The 22,161-nt window shown below is 32.7% G+C and overlaps 1 protein-coding gene across 7 annotated transcripts in view; it reads right to left on the bottom strand.

Annotated features, from left to right (window-relative positions):
• Nucleotides 1-22,161, bottom strand: part of LOC114332012 (uncharacterized) — a 431,454-nt gene that overhangs the window by 51,676 nt on the left and 357,617 nt on the right. For all 7 annotated transcript variants that reach the window (XR_007696787.1, XR_007696778.1, XM_050645467.1 and 4 more), the window contains one exon: nucleotides 11,393-11,450. Coding sequence is in view for 5 of the 7 variants with exons in the window: in XM_050645467.1 (XP_050501424.1) it covers nucleotides 11,393-11,450 (58 nt within the window). In the remaining 2 variants the exon portion in view is untranslated. The remainder of the gene's footprint in view (nucleotides 1-11,392; nucleotides 11,451-22,161) is intronic.

Genomic DNA, 22,161 nt, shown 5'->3' on the forward strand with positions numbered 1-22,161 from the left:
GATAAGCTTTCCTCAAATTATTAATAAGCAACGATATGTATTTTTTGGAGTATTGTTAGTATATTGCATATTTATGTTTATGACAAAATGATTATAGTTAAACATTTTAGATGAATCGTACAAACATTGTGCAAAATTTGTAAGAACATATTATAGTTATAAATTATAAATAATTTTTATGCAAAAGCAAAAATTATTTGAAGAAAGTTACATGATCCAAATAATTAACAAACGAGAATGACATATTTTTCTGAGTGCTTACTTTCTGTTCAAAACAAACAAATAAGAGGTCTCATAATAATCAATAAAGATAAATATAAACCTAAGCATTTAGATAAAACTAAGAAAATAATGAAGTTAATAAATTTAAATACATTTAGAAATTGGAGGCAAAATATCAACAGGAGAAATGGAATATATAAATATAAATACAAAGAATAATGAGCAAAGCATAAGGCTAGAGAAGAACGAATACTGGGAAAGAATGTGTAGAGACATAGACAACACGATAGCGTATAACCGATCAACGGAAGCATGAAAAAAAAAATAAAAAACATTGGAACTAATAAACGAAGTAGAAAATCATACAGATAATTACATCAAAAGATTGGACAAATCATTACACAAAATTATTGCAGGAGAATAGACCGGAGTATATCTTACAAGACCCTGTGACAATGATGACGGATACAGCCGAAATTACAGAGAAAGATATAAATAAAGCACCAAAGAAAGCCAAAAATAACAAAGCACCAGGACCAGGGAACAAAATAATGAAACTGCTGAAATATAGAGGCGCAATGATCTTGTCCTTTATACGCGTGTTGATCAATAAAATTGAATCAAGAGAGGAGATTTTAGATGAGTGGAATCTATCATACATGTCCTCCATTTTCAAAAAAAAGGTGACAAAAGGTCAACAAATAACTATAGAGGGATCAGTGTAATGCCTTCAATAGGGAGAACCTTTCCTACACCTAGAGCATCCCTGCCATTTCGTTCGTTGCAATCCGTGACTGCACGCCGGGGTTTGTCCTAGTTGGGTCAGAGAGAGCAGCATATGTGCCTCCTGATGAGAGACTAATAAGTTTCGAAACCGGTAGAGGAGCTTGCTGCACTCTCTCATTGAACTGAAATAATGATGTGGCTGTAGTTTCGTGTTGCAACGAAATTGAAAATGGTTATTCATTTTTGATTAACATGTTTACTCCGATTGGAATACGAAGGGAACCATTCTCGTTGGAACTTTACCGCGCTGAGCAGATGGGACGTGAATTATAAATTGTAAAATTCCCTCATCTTCCTTAGTCTCAGCATCCGTTATGGCTTGCAAATTGTAGAAGCCTCGGAGGTGTTACCAGAGAAGGTTCCCATTGTTTTCAGTCTGGTAGGATGTAGGATAGCATTTTTGGATGTTGTTTTATGTGCTATTAGATTGAAAACTTAGTTTTTTGATAGCAGTTGCCGCTAGGGCATCCCTGCCATTTCGTTCGTTGCAATCTGTGACTGCACGCCGGAGTTTGTCCTAGTTGGGTCAGAGCGCGCAGCATATGTGCCTCCTGATGAGAGACTCATAAGTTTCGAAACCGGTAGCGGTGCTTGCTGCACTTTTTGATTGAACTGGAATAATGATGTGGCTGTAGTTTCGTGTTGCAACGAAATTGAAAATGGTTATTGATTTTTGATTTACATGTTTACTCCGATTGGAGTACGAAGGGAACCATTCTCGTTGGAACTTTACCGCGCTGAGCAGATGGGACGTGAATTATAAATTGTAAAATTCCCTCATCTTCCTTAGTCTCAGCATCCGTTATGGCTTTCAAATTGTAGAAGCCTTGGAGGTGTTACCAGACAAGGTTCCCATTGTTTTGTCCGGGAGGATGTAGGACAGCATTTTTGGATGTTGTTTTATGTGCTATTAGATTTATCTGCAACTGCTATCTTTGATAGCAGTTGCAGCTAGGGCATCCCTGCCATTTCGTTCGTTGCAATCCGTGACTGCACGCCGGGGTTTGTCCTAGTTGGGTCAGAGAGAGCAGCATATGTGCCTCCTGATGAGAGATTAATAAGTTCCGAAACCGGTAGAGGTGCTTGCTGCGCTCTCTGATTGAACTGGAATAATGATGCGGCTGTAGTTTCGTGTTGCAACGAAATTGAAAATGGTTGTTTATTCATTTTTGATTATAAAAGAGAAATTAGATCTGTACATTGACCATTATGGCGAAGGACAAGCCTGGTTTCGAAAAGCCGTATCTTGTCTAGATAATATATTCATCATGAGCCAAGCCATAGAAAAGAACATAACTGTGGGAAGCAATGAGAAGGATGCAAGTTAGAGAGAAATGGTTGAATATAACATAAAGACTGTATAAAGAAACACAGATGCAAATAAAGTTAGGAAATGAAATAACAAAAACAAGAATGGCAACAAAAGGCCTCATACAGGGATGAGGTCTATCACCTAAACTTTTTAACATATACATCGATCAGACGATTTGAAAATGTGGTATAGAATATGTGGAACAATGGGCATACCAGTACAAGAGAATATGTTACATTCACTACTTTCCGCCGATGACCAAGTTATTTTTGTCCAAGACGGGAGGACTGGAATATATGATGAGGAAATTAAAGGAAGATTATGAGCTATGGGGACTCAAGATAAATATGTATAAGACCGAATACTTATGTATGTATTGGATCGGAGGTTGCAGATTTAAACTTAAGTTTGGACGAGAATATAAAGAGAGTTGTAAGACTTTAAGTCTTCTTCTTCAGCAACACATATTTATCCCCTCTAATAACGTGGCCGAGATATTGTAAATTTCTTATCTTAATCGTATTCATGATTTCCTTTTCCTTTTTCATCTTTCTGAGGACATCAACATTTATTATTCGGTCTACCCAACTTATTTTTAATATTCTTCGGTAGGTCCACATCTCGAATGCTTCAAGTCGATCGCGTATTGCTTTCTTTAAGGTCCAGGCCTCCACCCCATACATCAGCACCGAAAACACATATGAACGTAGTATTCTTATTTTGAGTTGCAAACTAAGGTCTCTACTGCATAATACTTTTCTCATCTTGTTAAACGTTGCTCCAGCTTGTCCTTCTCATTTTTATTTCTTCTGTATACTCGTTATTTTCATTGATAATTGTACCAAGCTATCTGTATTTTTTAACTTTTTCTATTGGCACCTATCTTAAGTTTAAAATGTCTTGTTGTGTTTTGGAAATTGTCATACATTTTGTTTTATTAGCGTTAAGCGTTAGTCCGCTTAAAATAGACTTTTAATTATTTAGGGTCAATGATAAGCAGATATGGTACTTGTATGAACGATACAGAAGTAAAAATAACACAGGGAAAACAAGCCGTGAAAGAACTCCATAGAGTAATATGGAACAACACACTAACCACAGAAAACAAAAAAGGATCTTTCGGAGTATAGTGCTGAATATTACCCTATGTGGAGCGGAAGTATGGCCAATGATGAACAACAATACGAAATAAAATACGAACAGTTGAATTGGAGTTTTTGAGAAGATGTCTACAAACCACCAGAGAGGATAGAATAAGAACAAAAGAAATAATAATATGGGACAGAATGGAAGTAGAATGCTCAATTACAAAAAAAAAGTTGGAAAACAGAGCCCTGCAATGATACGGGCATGTACAAAGAATGCCAGAGCACAGGTGACCGAAAAGAATACTGGATTGGGACTCGCCGAGAAGAAGACCTGCTATGAGATGGAAAACTTACATAGGAAATCCTATGATAGATACAGACCTCAGAGCTGGCGACTGTAAGAATAGAGTGCCGTGGAGGATGAAAACGGCGAACTCAAAATGGGAAAAAGTCGAAGAAGAAGAAAAAGAAGAATAATGAATATTGGATGGACTGTGTTGATGTAAGGAACACTATTTCATTTAACGGGTTTTAAGGTTTTTAAAATCGTTAAAATGAGAAAGACATTGCAAAAATGCAACACAAAAACTTAATCATTTATAAGTATGTTGTGATTAAAAAAAATCTTAAAGTTATTGATTAAAAGCGAATTTGGTATTATGTATAAAAAAATTTTGTATAATAGATAATCCGACAAGACAAAAGTCGATGATTTCATACGCCTATCTCTTCCATATCAATTCCTGGTATCGGTAGATAAATTACGTTAAAATATTTATTATTTAACCCATTCAGATAATATAAATTTGAAAATGTTTATAATAATACCCAATAAAAGTACTAGGTCTGTATCCCACGTATAAAAAAAAGTTGATTAATAGCAAGCTGAAAATTTGTTAATAGCTTAAGGGTGTCTAGTCGGACAAACTTTGATATATAGGAATACTGAAACAGAGAAAGTTTTAGTTGTGGAACAGGTTAAAAATTTGGAATGGTCAGACGACGAAAACGTCACATGTATTTTGTCGGACAGAACTTCCAATTGATTTGTTACCCTTTCATTAAACTCTCATGCAAAAATCAGGCTGATATTTATCACCAAATGGGAATTATAATGTTTGGAACACGTAGAATATGTCAAATGACAGGAATTATGACAAGTGATAAATAGCAGTCTGATTTTTGCATGAGAGTTTAACGAAAGGGTAACAAATCAATTGGAAGTTCTGTCGGACAAAATACATGTGACGTTTTCGTGGTCTGACCCTTCCAAATTTTTAACCTGTTCCACAATTAAAACTTCCCCTGTTCCAGTATTCCCATATATCAAAGTTTGTCCGACTAGACACCCTTAAGCTATTACAAATTTTCAGCTTGCTATTAATCAACTTTTTTTCCTGAATATATATTTTTTATATGAATAGTATTCCTGACTTACGATCAGCTGAAGAGGCTTGCGTTTGCTGTGCTTTCGCTTTTCGGTTGTTTTACATATATAGGTATGCGTACAATCTTTTTTAAGCATGAACATTATCAAAAGTAAACTGAGAAGTAGTTCTAACTGATGAGAACTTATATGATAAAATTAAAAACAACAACATACAAACCTGACTTACTCAAACTATTCAAGGAGATGCAAGCACATTCACATTAATAAATAATATTTATTAAGTATGAAACTTAGTTTTGTTTAGTGTACTACTTATTTAGTGTAATAAAAGTTTCCTAAGAAGCAGATTTGGCTCCCAATTTTTTTTTAAATTGTTGTAATGTTCGTATTTGGCTCATTGGCTCTTTAGCAAATAAGTTTGCCGACTACTGAGCTAATGAACGCGCAACAACAAATATTTATTGATTTGTTTAACAAAAGAATATTAGAACAGAGTAACGTTGAAGAATCAACGAATGGGTAATAAATCAGCTTATTAGTTTCCTTCGATTACAAAAAATGATTACGATCTCTAAGACAGCTTAAAAAGACATTCTAGCTTATAAAAATTAAGGAAATATATATATATATATATATATATATATATATATATATATATATAAAACAATAAAACAATAAAACAATGTTGAAAATGTTGTTGAAAAATAAAACAATGTTACAAAGTTTTTGTAATTTAGTTGTTTTTATGTCAAAATCATCATGTGATAAAAAAATTAGATTTGAAGTTCCACAAATTTTGCACAAACATGTAAACTCTGCAATATCAAACTTACCGTTCGTATCTAAAAACTTCTGTTTTCTTTGCCAACTTTAAATAAGTATACCTACACTAAATATGTAAATAATGTAAGTAAGAATATCATTATTTACAAGATAGACTCATTTTAAAGCACAAACAGTTTATACCTAACCTGATAAAATATTCGCTTATGATAAGTTTTAATAAATGGTGATATCAAAAATAACCCTATGGTAAAAATTAACAACAACTAACAAACTTCGAAACTTCTAATAAAATATCTCGAAATAAAAATAATCTATTATGCATGCCGCACACTAGAGACTGAAGTATATGAAATATTCAGAAAAATGTACGAAAGTGGTAGTCTACATAATCCTAACCAAAGGAGAAAGATGATAAAGAAAAATTTGAAATAATACATTTCTAGATATTTCAACTAAAGTATATGTTTATTTATTTTATGATATATTTCGGTGACCCAAGCTTTCAAACTGGCGGACGGTTTTGTAAGATAATTTAAGTGGAATAATATTAGTCCAGAAAGCCACTGCGCATCCGCTAGGAAAAATATTCTAATTCGGATTTTTTGCACAATCTTACTCAAAAAGGACTCCTTTTAACAAATTTGCATGTTGCCAGGACCAAAAGGTGGTCAAAAATTTTTTAAACGTTTTTTTTTGTTTTTCTCCTAGAATTATTTTTTTTGCATGGAACAAAGTTTTTTTAGATTTTTTGGATCATTCCAAACAGAAAAGGTCTTTAGTGATTTTTCTCTAAAAATGATAGTTTTTGACATATAAGCGATTAAAAATTGAAAAATTGCGAAATCGGCCATTTTTAACGCTCAAAAATTATGTGAAAAACTGAAAATTTGAATGTTGCCAAGGTAGGTAGATATTCTTTAAACATCAATTGATGAAATCCCGAAGAGTTTTTTGCAATATAATATTCAAAACTCCTTTGTTTTTAATTTCTAATCACGCGTGCGCGACACTGTTTTCCACCGTTGTATGTGTATACAGTATGGTGCAAATGAAAGGAATAAATTCGTTATTTCGTAAACCGGCTACTTTAAGAAAATAACCCGAAACAGGCTGATTTTTATTTTTAAGTTATGATATTGTGGCATGTATGGTATACTAGTGACGTCATCCGTCTGGGCGTGATGACGTAATCGATTATTTTTTTAAATCAGAATAGGGGTCGTGCGGTTGCTCATTTGAAAGGTTCTTCAATTCTCTATTCAGTAATGTAAACATTTACATAATTATTTATACAGGTTGTCCAAAAAATTTTTTTAAATTAAATTATTTGACAAAAAAGAATTAGAAGGACACCCTGTATAAATAATTATATAAATGTTTATATTACTAAATAGAGAATTGAAGAACCTTTCAAATGAGCTAGCACACGACCTCTATTCTCCTTTAAAAAAATCATCGATTACGTCATCACGGCCAGATGGATGACGTCACTAGTATATCATATATGCCATAATATCATAACTTAAAAATACAAATCGACCTGTTTCGGGATTTTTCCTTAAAGTCGCCGGTTTACGAAATAACGAATTTATTCCTTTTATTTGCACCATACTGTCGGTGGAAAATAGTGTAGCGCACGCTTGATTATCAATTAAAAAACAAAGGAGTTTTGAATACTGTATTGCAAAAAACTCTTCGGGATTTCATGAAACGATGTTTAAAGAATATCTACCTACCTTGGCAACATTCAAATTTTCAGTTTTTCACATAATTTTTGAGCGTTAAAAATGGCCTATTTCGCAATTTTTCAATTTTTAATCGCTTATATGTCAAAAACTATCATTTTTAGAGAAAAATCACTAAAGACCTTTTCTGTTTGGAATGATCCAAAAAATCTAAAAAAACTTTGTTCCATGCAAAAAAAATAATTCTAGGAGAAAAACAAAAAAAAAACGTTTAAAAAATTTTTGACCACCTTTTGGCCCTGGCAACATGCAAATTTGTTAAAAGGAGTCCTTTTTGAGTAAGATTGTGCAAAAAATCCGAATTAGAATATTTTTCCTAGCGGATGCGCAGTGGCTTTCTGGACTATATATAATCATATGGAATCATAATACCAAGTAATACTTTTGAAGTAAAAGTAAAACCATTTCAATTATTATCATTATTTAAAAAATTGCTACTAATTGCTAAACCTTATTTTCTGTTCTGACACTAAAAAAACTAAGATATAAGAACTAAGATTAAGAACTAAGATACCTATAAAAATTAAGATTATACCTACTCATTTACAGTATTTCATTGAATTCAGTGACTTAATTATTAAAGAGAACTACATAGGACATAGAAATATTATTTTTTTATTTTTATTGTTTAGAAACTCAGACAATTTGTGAACTAATGATAATAAATTGAAATGAATACAGTTTTTGGGTCGAAACTGGTAATTGTGTCGTTAAGGGGATCGGTACAAAGTTTAGGCTCCAATGCTATTTAAATGGGATTCATTTTTTTCGGATCCTGAGAAAACTAATAAGTATTTTTGAAAAATTTCAACGCAGAATGAAAGATTACGTTCTTACCGAGGGCCGAAAGTTCCTGAAAACTTATATAATGTTTATTTTAAGTTACAGGGGTGAAAACCTAAGAGTAAATGTAGTGTGATTTTTAATTTCAAATATCTCACTCAAAAGAAACTTTTTATTTATTCTAAGGAACTTTCGGCCCTCGATAATAATTTAGTCTTTTATTCTGCGTTTAAATTTTTAAAAAATATTTATTAGTTTTTTCAGGGTTTGAAAAAAAATGGACACCATGTCCGTGGTGATATTTTCCAAATCGAACATTCGCTATCTTTGTCATACAACGCACTGAGTCGAATATAATATAGTGACAAGACAGTGACAATTTTAAATATTTGACATGGCATCGGGAATATTTTAAGTTGTTGATGAAATAATATTGATAGTGTATTTGATCAATAATTGATTTAAGACGTGAACTTAATAAAAAGTTATTTATTGTTTATTATTTATCGAAGATCCAAGCAAAGAATACACCAGGATATATTCTGTGATCCAAGTATTTTGTTGTTAAAGATGTTCAAAATTGTAAGCGTTCCATACCTATTAACAATATATTGTTAAAAACTCACTTTATCACTTTTCCTCTTTTCTTGATTGAGTATTGGTTTTTGTTGTTCAGTATATAAATTATTACAATCACTGAATACATAGTTAATGAAAAATTATCGGGTATAATATCACAAGAGAGTGAGAATAAATTGAAAATAATGCGACAGTTGTTCGAAAATTTGTTGTCTGGCAATTAGACACAAGAGCCCGCAGGGCTCGAGTGGCTATTGCCCAATGACAACAAATTTGAGTAAAAATTAAGCATTATTTTCTTAACAAAATGTCGAAACCCAAAAGACTCCATTGTTAAACAAATAAATGTTTAAAAATAATAAAATCTTTAAATTTCTTAGTTCGGAAACAGATTCTCTCTTATACCTATTCCCATTCTTCTAAAAATTGCAAGGAAAAGGGTGATGAATGTAGAGACATGGGGAGTCTACATAGTTGCACCCCACAACATATAAATTCACCGAGGTAAAGATCAACAAATCTGCTTCCTAGTACTCGATACGTGAGTAAAAACGGTAGGTAGATAAAAGACATTATATTTAATTTCGATTCAGAGATCATTATTCTCCTTTTCATGAACATTTTTCAGTGCGTCACAAATTATAGAAAAAAAGGTAAGTCCGTGATAATACACATTTATGACATTTATTCTAACGTGACATTTTAGTTAAATCTGACAGTTGTCAAATTTTATTTTCAATTTGGAATAAAACCAAATCAATTGTGTCTATTGCGTTTATAAAATGGTATTTTCTTTCATTTGTATAGTCTTATAAATTGTACAGATTATAGTGATAATATTATTATTTTATTTAATAAATAATTCTTTTTTGATTATGGTGCCATCTATCGACAACTAGAATAATCACCGAACTAAAATAATTACCAAATTATTCACAGACGTGCCTTTTTTTCTGTCACATACAATTTAATGCGTTAGAGAGAAATCGAAAAACTGTGACGCACTGAAAGATGATCATGAGGAAAAGAATACCATCTTTCTATGGACCATTTCGAACTCTTTTGTTTTCATCAGGAAAGCAACTGTAATGATGCTCTTCATCATCTTATTTTCTTATTTATTCTTACTGTCGTGTGATATTCGTAAGATTATTTTTTAATACGTATATTATGGATATTTTCTTAAATGTGACAGTTGTCAAAACTAGGACCTGGTTGCCATTAAACAGAAACAATCTACTTAAAAAAATTCTATCGGTAATTTTCTACAGTAGATAATTCTCAGTATAATTTTAATCTGATTGAACAGAATTAAACACGTGATCAAATATCTTACTATACGATTGGAAGTTAAAATCATTAAAAAATAATCATATTTATTAACTGAATTAATAATTTGCAATTATACAAGTTACAGTTATCAAAGAACATTCAAAAGCCATCTCTTTAAAGTTAGTGATGACATTGTCAAGTAATGTTTACATATCCATACCACTGAGAATTTTACTACACGTAATTTGCCGTGTAAAGTCTGAAAAAGTAGCGATAGCCGTAAAATATTTGCGCCTACACTCTTAAAGAGAATTTAAAACGAGCTTTCAGATGAAGTATTACTTGTCATATAATTCCCACTAAAAAGTAGATATTTTACAAAATGACGCTATTTCGGCATTTTGAAAGATCACTGAAATGTCACATAAATAATAAACAATGATCCTTAATTCAGCTAATCAAAAAGTTCAAATAAATTTTGTAGTTTACAAAATAAAACAGTTGCGAGAAAACCTTGGAGGCGCCCTCTATAACTTGATATACTTTGTAAAAAACTAAGACAAATTGAGGAAGTATAAAACTATGCTTCTGAAGCAATTGGAATTTTATATTATTTAGTATTATTTAATGGAGTGAATCTCAAATTTAGTTGCAAATATGCTTATTTTGATGATTTGATTTCCACTTTGAATTTTTGAGAAGAGAAAATCAAAACGTCAAAATAAAAGTGATGAAGTTAGTAAATAACGAAAATTTTGTTGATTCGACTTTGGGTCATCCGAACTGGTTATGCTTAAGGTATAGAACGTATCATACCAATTTTTGAGTCTTGGAATTATCATTAATAATTTATACATGTTAATACAAAACCGTTACTGAATGGCATGTACATAATTATATTAAAATCTCATATACAAATTAAAATAATGTAAACACAAATAAAATGAGTCTGTCGTTATTTTTAATTCTGAATAAGAAGTAGAAAACAAACAGTACGCAGCTATTCAGCACATAAACAAAGATCTTGGTACACTGTACACGTTTCTCTTATTTAAAGTTGATTATTTTGTACATCAACTTTATTCCTATTAAAATAATAAAGGTTTGCAAAACTTGCAACAAATATTCGTTGAAAAATTTATTCATCTTTACAATAACCTAACAATACTCAACACTAAACATTCTGTCCCAAGTTTTACTATGGTTTTACTTGTATAATTATTAACCTAAATTGTTTTAAATAATTGAGCATAGCTAACGCTACATTTCACAATTCATCACTTCATTCTTTAGAATTAAGTTCTGGAAAATTTAACAATGGGTTCTTAACAAAATGCCTGCTGGATGTTTTTGGTGTATAGAGACTTCTTGGGAGGCTAGAATAGGTTGTTATTTCTTCAATTTCGTTGAGCTTGCCGTCGAGACTTACCTTTCCTTTGGTTCCTGATGGAGAGGACGCCATTTTGGCATAGTAATCAGGCCCAAATCTGCAAAATTAAAAACTTGATCTCAGAAAAATAAATAGACAGTTAAATAAAAAAATCACGCAGTTACCAAAATTTTGAAATTTAGTAACACCATTGACGAAACCTAAAATCTTATATTGTATTATTCTTCTTCTTCTTTACGTGCCATCTCCGCGACAAAGGTTGGCAATAATCATTGCTATTCAAAATTTTGACACTACAACCCGAAAGAGTTCAGTTGAGATGTATCCAAACCATTCTCTGAGATTTTGTCAGCCAGGACATTTTTCTTCTACCTATGCTGCGCCTTCTTTGAAACTTTCCATGTATAATCAATTTTAGGAGTTTATATCTGTGACAACGTATTATGTGACCCAAGTATTGCAGTTTTCAAAAATGAATAACCAGTTTCAATTTCGTTGCAACACGAAACTACAGCCGCATCATATTCTAGTTCAATCAGAGACTGCAGCAAGCACCTCTATCGGCTTCGAAACTTATTAGTCTTTCATCAGGAGGCACATATGCTGCTCTCTCTGATCCAACCAGGACAAACCCCGGCGTGCAGTCACAGATTACAACGAACGAAATGGCAGGGACGCCGTAGCGGCAACTGCTAGCAAAAGACTAAGTGTTCAATCTAATAGCATATAAAATAACATTCAAAATATTACTCAACATCCCACCAGATTGAAAACAATGGGAACCTTCTCTGGTTACACTTCCAAGGCTTCTAAAATTTGCAAGCCATAACGGATGCTGAGACTAAAGAAGATGAGGGAATTTTACAATTTATAATTCACGGCCCATCTGCTCAGCGCGGTAAAGTTCCAAAAAGAATGGTTCCCTTCGACGAGAATTGTTCCCTTCGTCCTCCAATCAGAGTAAACATGTAAATAAAAAATGAATAACCATTTTCAAGTTCGTTGCAACACGAAACTACAGCCGCATCATATTCTAGTTCAATCAGAGAGTGCAGCAAGCACCTTTAACGGTTTCGAAACTTATTAGTCTCTCATCAGAAGGCACATATGCTGCTCTCTCTGACCCAACCAAGACAAACCCCGGCGTGCAGTTACAGATTGCAACGAACAAAATGGCAGGGATGCCCTAGCGGCAACTGCTAGCAAAAGTTTTCAATCTAATAGCACATCAAATAACATTAAAAATATTACTTAACATCCCACCAGATTGAAAACAATGGGAAACGTCTCTGGTTACACCTCCGAGGCTTCTAAAATTTGCAAGCTATAACGGATGCTGAGACTTAAGAAGATGAGGGAATTTTGCAATTTTTAATTCACGTCCCACCTGCTCAGCGCGGTAAAGTTCCAACGAGAATGGTTCCCTTCGTACTCCAATCAGAGTTGCAATCAGTGCAATCCGTAACTGCACGCCGGGGTTTGTCCTGGTTGGGTCAGAGAGAGAGCAGCATATGTGCCTCCTGATGAGAAACTAATAAGTTTCGAAACCGGTACAGGTGCTTGCTGCACTCTCTGATTCTGATTCAACTAGAATATGATGCGGCTGTAGTTTCGTGTTGCAACGAAATTGAAAATGGTTATTCATTTTTGATTTACATGTTTACTCTGATTGGAGTACGAAGGGAACCATTCTCGTTGGAACTTTACCGCGCTGAGCAGATGGGACGTGAATTAAAAATTGTAAAATTCCCTCATCTTCTTTAGTCTCAGCATCCGTTATGGCTTGCAAATTTTAGACGCCTCGGAGGTGTAACCAAAGAAGGTTCCCATTGTTTTCAATCTGGTGGGATGTTGAGTAATATTTTTAATGTTATTTTATGTGCTATTAGATTGAAAACTTAGTCTATTGCAGTTTTATTATTTTGATGGAATCCAGTATCTCCCTGCTGTTCTCTATTCTTCTTAGTACTTCTTCATTGGTTATTCTGTCTCACCAGGAGATTAACAGCATTCTTCGATATGTCCACATTTCAAATTCTTCCAATCTATTGAGACATTGTTTGTTAAGATTCCATGTCTTCACATCATACAAAAGAACAGAAAATACATAGTACTCGTTTTCTAATATTTAGTCTGAGGTCTCTACTAGATAATATTTGTTTCATATTATTGAATGCATTTCTAGGTATTTCTGATATCTTTGGTATAATCGTTTGTTTCAATAATATATGTCCCTAAATAGTTATTAGTCCATTGAAATGTTACATTTTTTAGGCCATAGCTTGCATTTGTTAGAAGAGTCAATTTTATTTTTTAATGTGTAGGAGGGATCAGTAGAAGCTCAAGTTCAAGTTTTTGGGGTCCCCACGCTTGTCCCCCGGCCGCCATCTTGGAAAAGGGGTTAAACAAAAATAAGTAAAATTTTTTTAAAAAGTTTCCTTTTGGAGGATATAACTTTTTTTCAATTCATTTTACAATAAAATAACATTTTATTAATTTTGTAGAGGGTTTTTCAGCGAACAATTTCAACTTAAAGTTGTTTAATTCTATTTATTTATCTAGATTTTACAGCGCTCCAACCTTAACCAGATTCTCGAATGCTCATATGGATACAATAAAAACAAAACGTTAGGCTTCCTTTTCCATCTATATATTAGTAGGGGAGGAAAGTATGTTAAATGTGCAGTCACTCGAGCGCTTGGGGACCTATTGGGTTGTAGGTAAGAGTAGATTCTAAAACCAAAAAAAGTTAAGTAAAATTTTCCGTCTTAGTGGGGAATTTCCATTTTTAATTTAGTTTTCCATTCCCAACAATCGGTTTTTCCGATTATACCGCCATTTATCCAAAATTCGAAAAAATGTTTCAAATAAATGTTACTTATTTTTACGTAAGGAATCCTAATCTGGAATAAAAAATGGGGGCTCCTATATAAAATTTTAAAGTAACCCCCGACCCCACCTCCGTGGGGGTCGTGTTAGGTGCCATTCGATAGATTTTTCAAACATACTGAATAAGTGTATTGTTCAGTTTTTCGAACTGATTCGAACTCATTTCGCAAAATATCGCGGGATTCGTATTTAAAATTTTAAATTTACCCCCCACCCCTCTCTGTGGGTAGTCGTGTTTAGTATCATTCGATGGATTTTTGAAAAATATTGAGTACGTATTTTTTAGTTTTTCGATCTGATGTTTATTTCTCGAAATATTCGCTTTTTTCTTGTGAAACTTTGTGACTCACCCATTTCCTTACCCCCCGCTTAAACCGTCAGATTTTTGAAATATACACTGTTCTGTACGTACTTAACTCACCTAATCTTAATCTGTCGATTTCGAGTTTTTTTAAGAATAGAAATTTTTTTCGGGCGCCCCTTAAAGAACGCCCCTGTATTAAGATCCAATATATGGTAGGGATACATTTACAGGGTACCAGGTTTCTCCCCATATGATAATCTGACGCGCTCGAGTAACTGCAAAAATCCCCGCTTGGGCTCCCCTACCATATTTTTTATTTATACAATTTATTATGATTTTAACATTCCTATGCTATTATTAATCTATTTTTGACCTTTCCCACTATAAAACTTAGAACCTTAATAATATATAAAAAAGGCCCAAGAAGTTTGAGGACAAATTCGCCGGTCCAGAAGAAGAATGACGCAACTGCAAAATGCAAAATTCTTCAGAAGAGACGAAATATTTTAAATATTTAAAAACGATTTTTAAATATTTAAAATAGGGACTAAATGAAGAGTAATGGTCCAGGAGCGTATGGCGTTTGTTTTTTGACAACGACGGCTTTTATTTTCATCGATATTGGTTCGAATTTCATTATCTTAATTTAATCGCCCCATTTTCAATCCTATCTACAGTTCCCTTATTATGCATCTGAAACAAGGTCTAACATAGCGCATATTTCAGTAACGACGCAACTATCCTATATAGTGATAGTGGCTCAGCACATTTTTACAGTTCGGTCGTTTCTGTATCATCTGTACATAGTATTTTAGAAGTTAATTACGCAATAAACAGGAATTGACAAAATTTGCAGTTACGTCATTCTTCTTCCGTACCGGACTGAATAACTGCCTGTTATTACTTTTATTATTATAATTTATCCTAGGTGGCACAGCAATCGGTTCCCCTCTACTTAACTTATTCTTACAGTTGTGCTACCTATTTGGTCACCTGCAGTCGTATTAAAAATTGTGAAAAGTATTTTGAGTTTTATAAATAATACTATTGAGAGTCTTGTGGGTAAAATTTATATTTTTGTTATCAGATAAGCATTTTGTGTTTTTTCTAAGCGCGCATCATGAGTGGTGGTTATTTTATTTGTAAGAAACTTCTGGGGAAAATTATTTGTCAGTGGGAAAGTCGAGCCATCTATACTCACTGTTGTCGGCGAAAGTTTTTCGTCTCTTTATATGGCGGAAATAAAGACGATTCTCTGGAAATCCTGAGATACAAATGATTCGCTAAAAAAGTGACACAATCTTAATCTCTTCTCACTTCCTCCAACACAAGATGCAGCCCGTTTCCACAGACTCCGAGTATATCACCAGATTCAGTCATGGCAAGGTAAATATTGTGATCCAGAAGATTGGGGCTGAAAAAAGCATGGAAAATTTTGGATACCAATCCAAACTTCCAAGCCTCCAGTGCCCCCGAGCTTATTAAATTCATCTTTTGCAGATGCTCTGGAAACTGGAAGTGCTTGAGGTTGCCGAAAAGCAGACCTCAAATGTTCAGCAGTGTGCTTCCATTGTGTTAGTGAAAGTTGCAGCATCATCGTGGACATATCAACATTCATTATTAAAGAAAATGAATTGGAAGATTAATTACCGACAAATTTAATGTTAATAAATAATATTATCTTGTCTAGAAATTGTCCGTGGATTAGGCCTATTGGGGATACCACACAAAAACGCCCGTCCAGACTCAACCTCATAGGTAGCGTCGTAAAGGGTCAAAAATAGCTTAATAATAGCATAGGAATATTAAAATCATATTAAATAAATATATAGATATAAAAATAGGAATAAAGTTTTGTTTTTATTGTATTCCTATGAGAATTCGAAAATCTGGTCAAAGAAGCGCTGTAAAACCTAGATAAATAAATAAAATTAAACAACTTTATTGTGGAAATTGTTCGTTGAAAAATCCTCTACAAAATCGTTATGATACTATTTTGCACGATTGATCATTTTTGACTGTTTACCGTGAAAGATTTTATGTCAGTAGGTGACATTTACTAGCAACTCGACGGTAAGTAATCCAACTCGACGGTAAGTACTCCAACTCGACAGTAAGTAATTCACTTACCGTCGAGTTAAAAAATCTCTAAATTTTAATTTATTTTTTGAAAGAATAAAGAAAATTAACGAATTATTTATTAATATTGAAACTTCTTAGGCCTATAGCCAACATTTTTTCTCTTCAAATACGCGATCAAAGTTGAAAACTTGGAAATATCAATGCCATCATAAAGAAAAACGGTGGATTTAATCATTGAATATTCTGCCCAGAGGCTTCCAGGAGCTTTCAACTGCATATGTCTTTGAACGAAATATGCCAATAGAGTCTTTTCTTCGATTCTTAAATTCTTGCCTTCGCACCATTTTTTAAAACTTTGGTAGGTATTTTGATAACGGATTTTGGATTTTTCGGGAATAATTGCGGAACACCCTTCTTCCCAAGCCCGTTCAATTTCTTCAAATTCACTTTCGCTCATATTTTAATTTATAATAATCAAAATTGTACTTAAAATTATTGACAACTAAATAAAAACTCAATTCTCCATTGTTGTTATGCACCCTAGTTACTACCTAACAACCAAAGTATCTATCTTGATAAAATGAATGAAACTAGTCAATATGACGAAAATGTTTAATTTTATAATTTATAATGGTATCAGTCGTGCAAAAACGTTATAAGCATGTCGAACGTTAAGGGTAACCGATCTCAGACAATAATTGGAGTCGTCGCCCCGCTCCTCCTCCAAACAATTGTCTTCGATCGGTATAAAACCCTTACCGTTCTCCATACTTAATATACTATTTTATTGTGAAATGAACGGAAAAAAGTTATAACCTCCAAAAGGAAACTTCTTACAAAATTGTCTCTTATTTTTGCTTATAACTTTTTTGTTGGTCACTTGGCGATAAAGAGTAATAGATATAAAATTATAGAAAATCTAATTTTCTACATTTTATGTAAAATTAAATTTTCTGTAGGGCAGTTAGTTTAGGAGATACAGCGCGACAGCCCTTGCAACCCTTTTTCAAGATGGCGGCCGGGGGACAAGGGTGGCGACCCCAAAAACTTAAACTTAAGCTTCTACTGAACTCCCTAATCATTAAAAAAATAAAACTGACTCCTCTAAGAAATGCAACCCCAAATGCAACATTTGAATGGGCTATATAATGCTGAACTCGTTCTATTGTCATTGTTTATGTATAGATTGATGTTTCTAATATTTTTCTTTGAGAAAACCATGAATTTTGTTTTCTTTATGTTTAGTGGCAGACCAAATTCTTCACTCAATGCAACAACCTTATCTAAAATTCTAATTATATTATTATACTGTATTAAAATCTTATATAAAGTCTTATCGAGACCTGATAAACAAGGTTTGAACTTGAATAATTTAAGTATCTACATGATGATTACCAAAATATTATTTTCTACTTGTGTTTTGGAGCCTTGAAAATCGTCGTTTTTCATTTTTTTCAGTTGTTTAGTATTTGAAAACAATTAACTTAAGAGCTACCTTAACTAATTAACTAGATACCTTTTTTATTTCGAATGATCTAAAAAATTTAAAATAATATCTGACCGGGCCGAAAAAGATTATTTTTATAATTTGTATATAAAAAAATGGTTTAAATAAATGTAGAAATAACTCCGAACTTGTAGCATTTAGGTATAGAGAAAATATATAAAAATAATTAGTATTTCTTAAGAAATTCAAAACGTAAAAAATATACAGGATGTTCCATTTGAAATAATAAAATTTAGTAGAGTTCGATAAAAATGGAAAATTTTACAACAATGTAACTACCAGCATAATATCGGCCGCATCACAAGACCCTTATTTACTAAAATCTATAAAAATCGTGCAAGCAGTTTCCAAATTAATTCATTTAGGCGTTCCATATATAAAACTCAATCTGTATAATATACATACATACTACATACATAATATATTATTTGCAACATACTATGTGAAAATAACTGCGATCAAAGTATCAGTTTACACCTGGTAGATCAATCGTTTTGACAGGATAAAAATAGGCAATGTGCAGCCCTTTTACTTTTGCGTATCCTAGAGGCTTTGTACTTACCGTTAAGCTTTTTTAAACTCACTAGTAGAATTTATAAAAAAGTCATTTTTTAATTATTAATTAATCTTATAAGTATGAAAAAATTATATCTGGCACCGCTTGTTCTTTATAATTTTTTACATCTTTGATTATTTTAGTGACTTGAAAAATTATTTACGAGAAAAATGAACCGATAATAATATTTTTCTACGAGCGTGCAAAAATGTCTACTTTCGCGCACGCATTTTAGTTTAGAAAGTTTCACTTTTCCGCACGCATGTTACTTTTCCGCACGCGTGTTACTTTTCCACAAGCGTGTTACTTTTCCGCACGCGGTTTTTACTTTTCCGCACTCGTGTTAATTTAGATATGTTAATATGGCCTTAAAGTAATTATAATACATGCAATAAACTAATATTTAGATATTATTTACTAATTTATTTCAAATATATCTTATTGTGTTCCTGTTTTAATGAAATTAACGCGACAATTCGATGAAATAAAATTATTTAGACATAATATTCGAAAGTCAAATCGGTAGACAATAACAGTCGTTTTGAATCATCGTCATGGAAACCAAGATCGTCGTCATGCTAACTAATTATATTGAAAGTTTGGTTTTGACAACCTTGTCAAATAATTAATTTGTGTATGTATTTTCATATTAATTAAATTAATTTTGGTAATTTTTTAAAGACTCCTAGAAAAAATATTGTTCCTAACTCTTGCAGAAAGTCTCTTTTTGGCACTCGACTGCTTGCCGAACTCCCGCTTCGCGTCGTTCGTCAAACTGCAGTCGCATGCGGAAAAGAATGACTTTCTGCACTTGTTAGGAAAATAACTATTTCCTGTAGAGATTTTTTATGATTTTTCTTGATTTGTTAGTATAATTTTCCCATCAACTTATCAGACTTTTAATAATATAACTTTATCCAAGACAAACGGAGCTAGCTGATTTTTAGAATGTAACAATATTTGTAGTTGCAGTTCTTTCCAATATACCAGGGCATTTATCACAAAATTATTCGATTTTTAAAGAGAGCACCTAGGGACTTACAACTTTTTGCATAGTGTTCAGGATTATGTCAGGAAAAAAGTTTACTACCTATAAAAAAAAAATGGGTGGAAATGCATTGTTACATTTTAAAGAGCATAAAATGCACCCAAAAGTGCATACACATGTCAAAATACGTCTACTACATGCCATCAGAACCAACCCCCGGTGCACCTGGTGCCCAAAAAACCCCCCTCCAAACTCCAGAAGATAACGTACCTTAGCAGTGACTTTGAGCACCATGCGGTGCATGGGTCGGTTCTGATGGCGTGTTCGTATTCAGCGACTCCAAAAATCGCTTAGTAATCTATTTGCATGCATTCAAAGGCGAAAACAATCGAAACTCCTGAAGATGACCTGCTTTAGCAGTGACCGAGGGCACCAGGTGAACTGAGCATCAGTTCTGATGGAGTATTCGTATTCAGTAACCCCTAAAATTCCCTGTGTAATCTGTTTACATAAATTTAATGCCGATCTCGCTCGAAACTCCAGAAGATCACGTGACCCTATAGACACTCGGGTGCTCCGGGTGTCGGTTCTGATGGCGTATTCGTTTTCAGCAATCCCAAAAACCGCGCGAATAACCTATTTTCATCAATTTAATGCCGGAAACCCTCTAAACTACAAGACGACGTGCCTTAGCTGTGACGCTGGGCACCAGGTACTCCGGTGGTCGGTTCTGATGGCGTGTTTATGTTCAGTGACTTCAAAAACCCCCGAGTTAACAAAATTTGGCTTATTTTGACACATTTATGCACTTTGTATGCATTTTATCCGTTTTAAAATGCTTTTTTATAGTAAACTTTTTTTCTTACATCATCCTAAACACAATGCAACAAAGTTGCTCTAGGTGCTGTACTTAAAAATCGATTTATTCCGGTATTTTTATTGCTAAATGCCCTGGTCTACAATATAAATTTCGTGAAGGTGGGCCAAGATCTAGCGTTGTGTCAAAAATATCGATGTTGTGTGTAAACTACTATTGGAAGATCGCCATCTAATTTATTGTGCATTATTTAAGCGTTATTAAAAATATTCTCTGTCATTTCTTATCTACTGCATGAGGATTTCAGGATTTGTAAGAGTTCTTTGCGTTGTAATACAGAGAGGTTCAAAATTATGGAATAAATTCATTTTTTCGAGAATAGGCCACTTTGGAGAAAAATCCTGAGACAGGTCTATTTTTAATTTAAAATTACGATTTTTTGGTACATATATCATATTAGTGACATTATCCATCAGGGCGTGATCACGTAATCGATGATTTTTTTAAATAAGAATAAGGGTCCGGTAATAGATCATTTAAAAGGTTATTCAATCCCATATTCAGTAATATAAAGATTAACATAATTATTTATACACGGTTTCCAAAAAAATTATTGAATTAAATTAATTAACACAAAACGTGTGCAATGTATGTAATTTATTTAAATCAAAATACATTTGACTGCTATCAGAAAACGGAAAAACATGTTTGTTTAAAAAATAAACATTGTTTTTCGCTTAAATTAAATGTTCAAACTGCTAACAGGCAGGTGGGTGGCACCTTTAACATTGAATTTAAGCTGAAAACAGTATTTATTTGTAAAAAAAACATTTTTTCTATTTTGTCACAGTAGTAAAATGTATTTTGAATTAAATAAATCACATACATTTCCTGTTTGTCTCAATTAATTTTTTAATTAAAAAAAATTTTTGGATACCGTGTATAAATAATTGTTATTGTTTTTATTACTAAATAGAGAATTAAATAACCTTTTAAATGAGCTACCACACGGTTCCTATTTTCATTAAAAAATCATTGATTACGTCATCACGCCCCGATGGATAACGTCACTAGTATGGTATATATGCCAAAAAATCGTAGTTTAAAAATAAAAATTGATCTCTTTCGGGATTTATCTTCAAAATCGCATATTCTCGAGAAATTTAATTTATTTCAACCTAAACGTCCTCACTGTATACCTATACATTACCTACCTACATTCTTGATTTTCGGAAGATTGGTAGCACCATCCAGAGTCTTGGTGTAAAGATATGTTTGAAAATTCAATCGCAGTGCTTTAATACATGTCACATTACTATTCATGGATACACGTTTATGAGTTTAAAAATTATTGTAATCAAAAGTATTTTATAAAATATAAGCTCTTTAACGTAAATTTGAAAACATAAAACACGACACTGTCAGATTTATTCTTGTCATCTCTACTTAATTAAAACAATTGAATACCGTAAATTCTGAATAATACACTATATTATGTTTTATTCCTTGTATGTAGGTACGTCGAAAAAGGAGTTTGATTTAATTTGTTCTATCTAATAATTAAGGCATCGCTAATTTATATTAATCTTAAAGATTATTCAGAGATCCAGTTTTAATGCCGCTGATATTTACTGCACTTATCAAAGTTTATATGATTTGCCAAGC

The sequence above is a fragment of the Diabrotica virgifera genome, chromosome 1 (assembly GCF_917563875.1).
Source record: "Diabrotica virgifera virgifera chromosome 1, PGI_DIABVI_V3a".
Lineage (NCBI taxonomy): Eukaryota > Metazoa > Arthropoda > Insecta > Coleoptera > Chrysomelidae > Diabrotica > Diabrotica virgifera.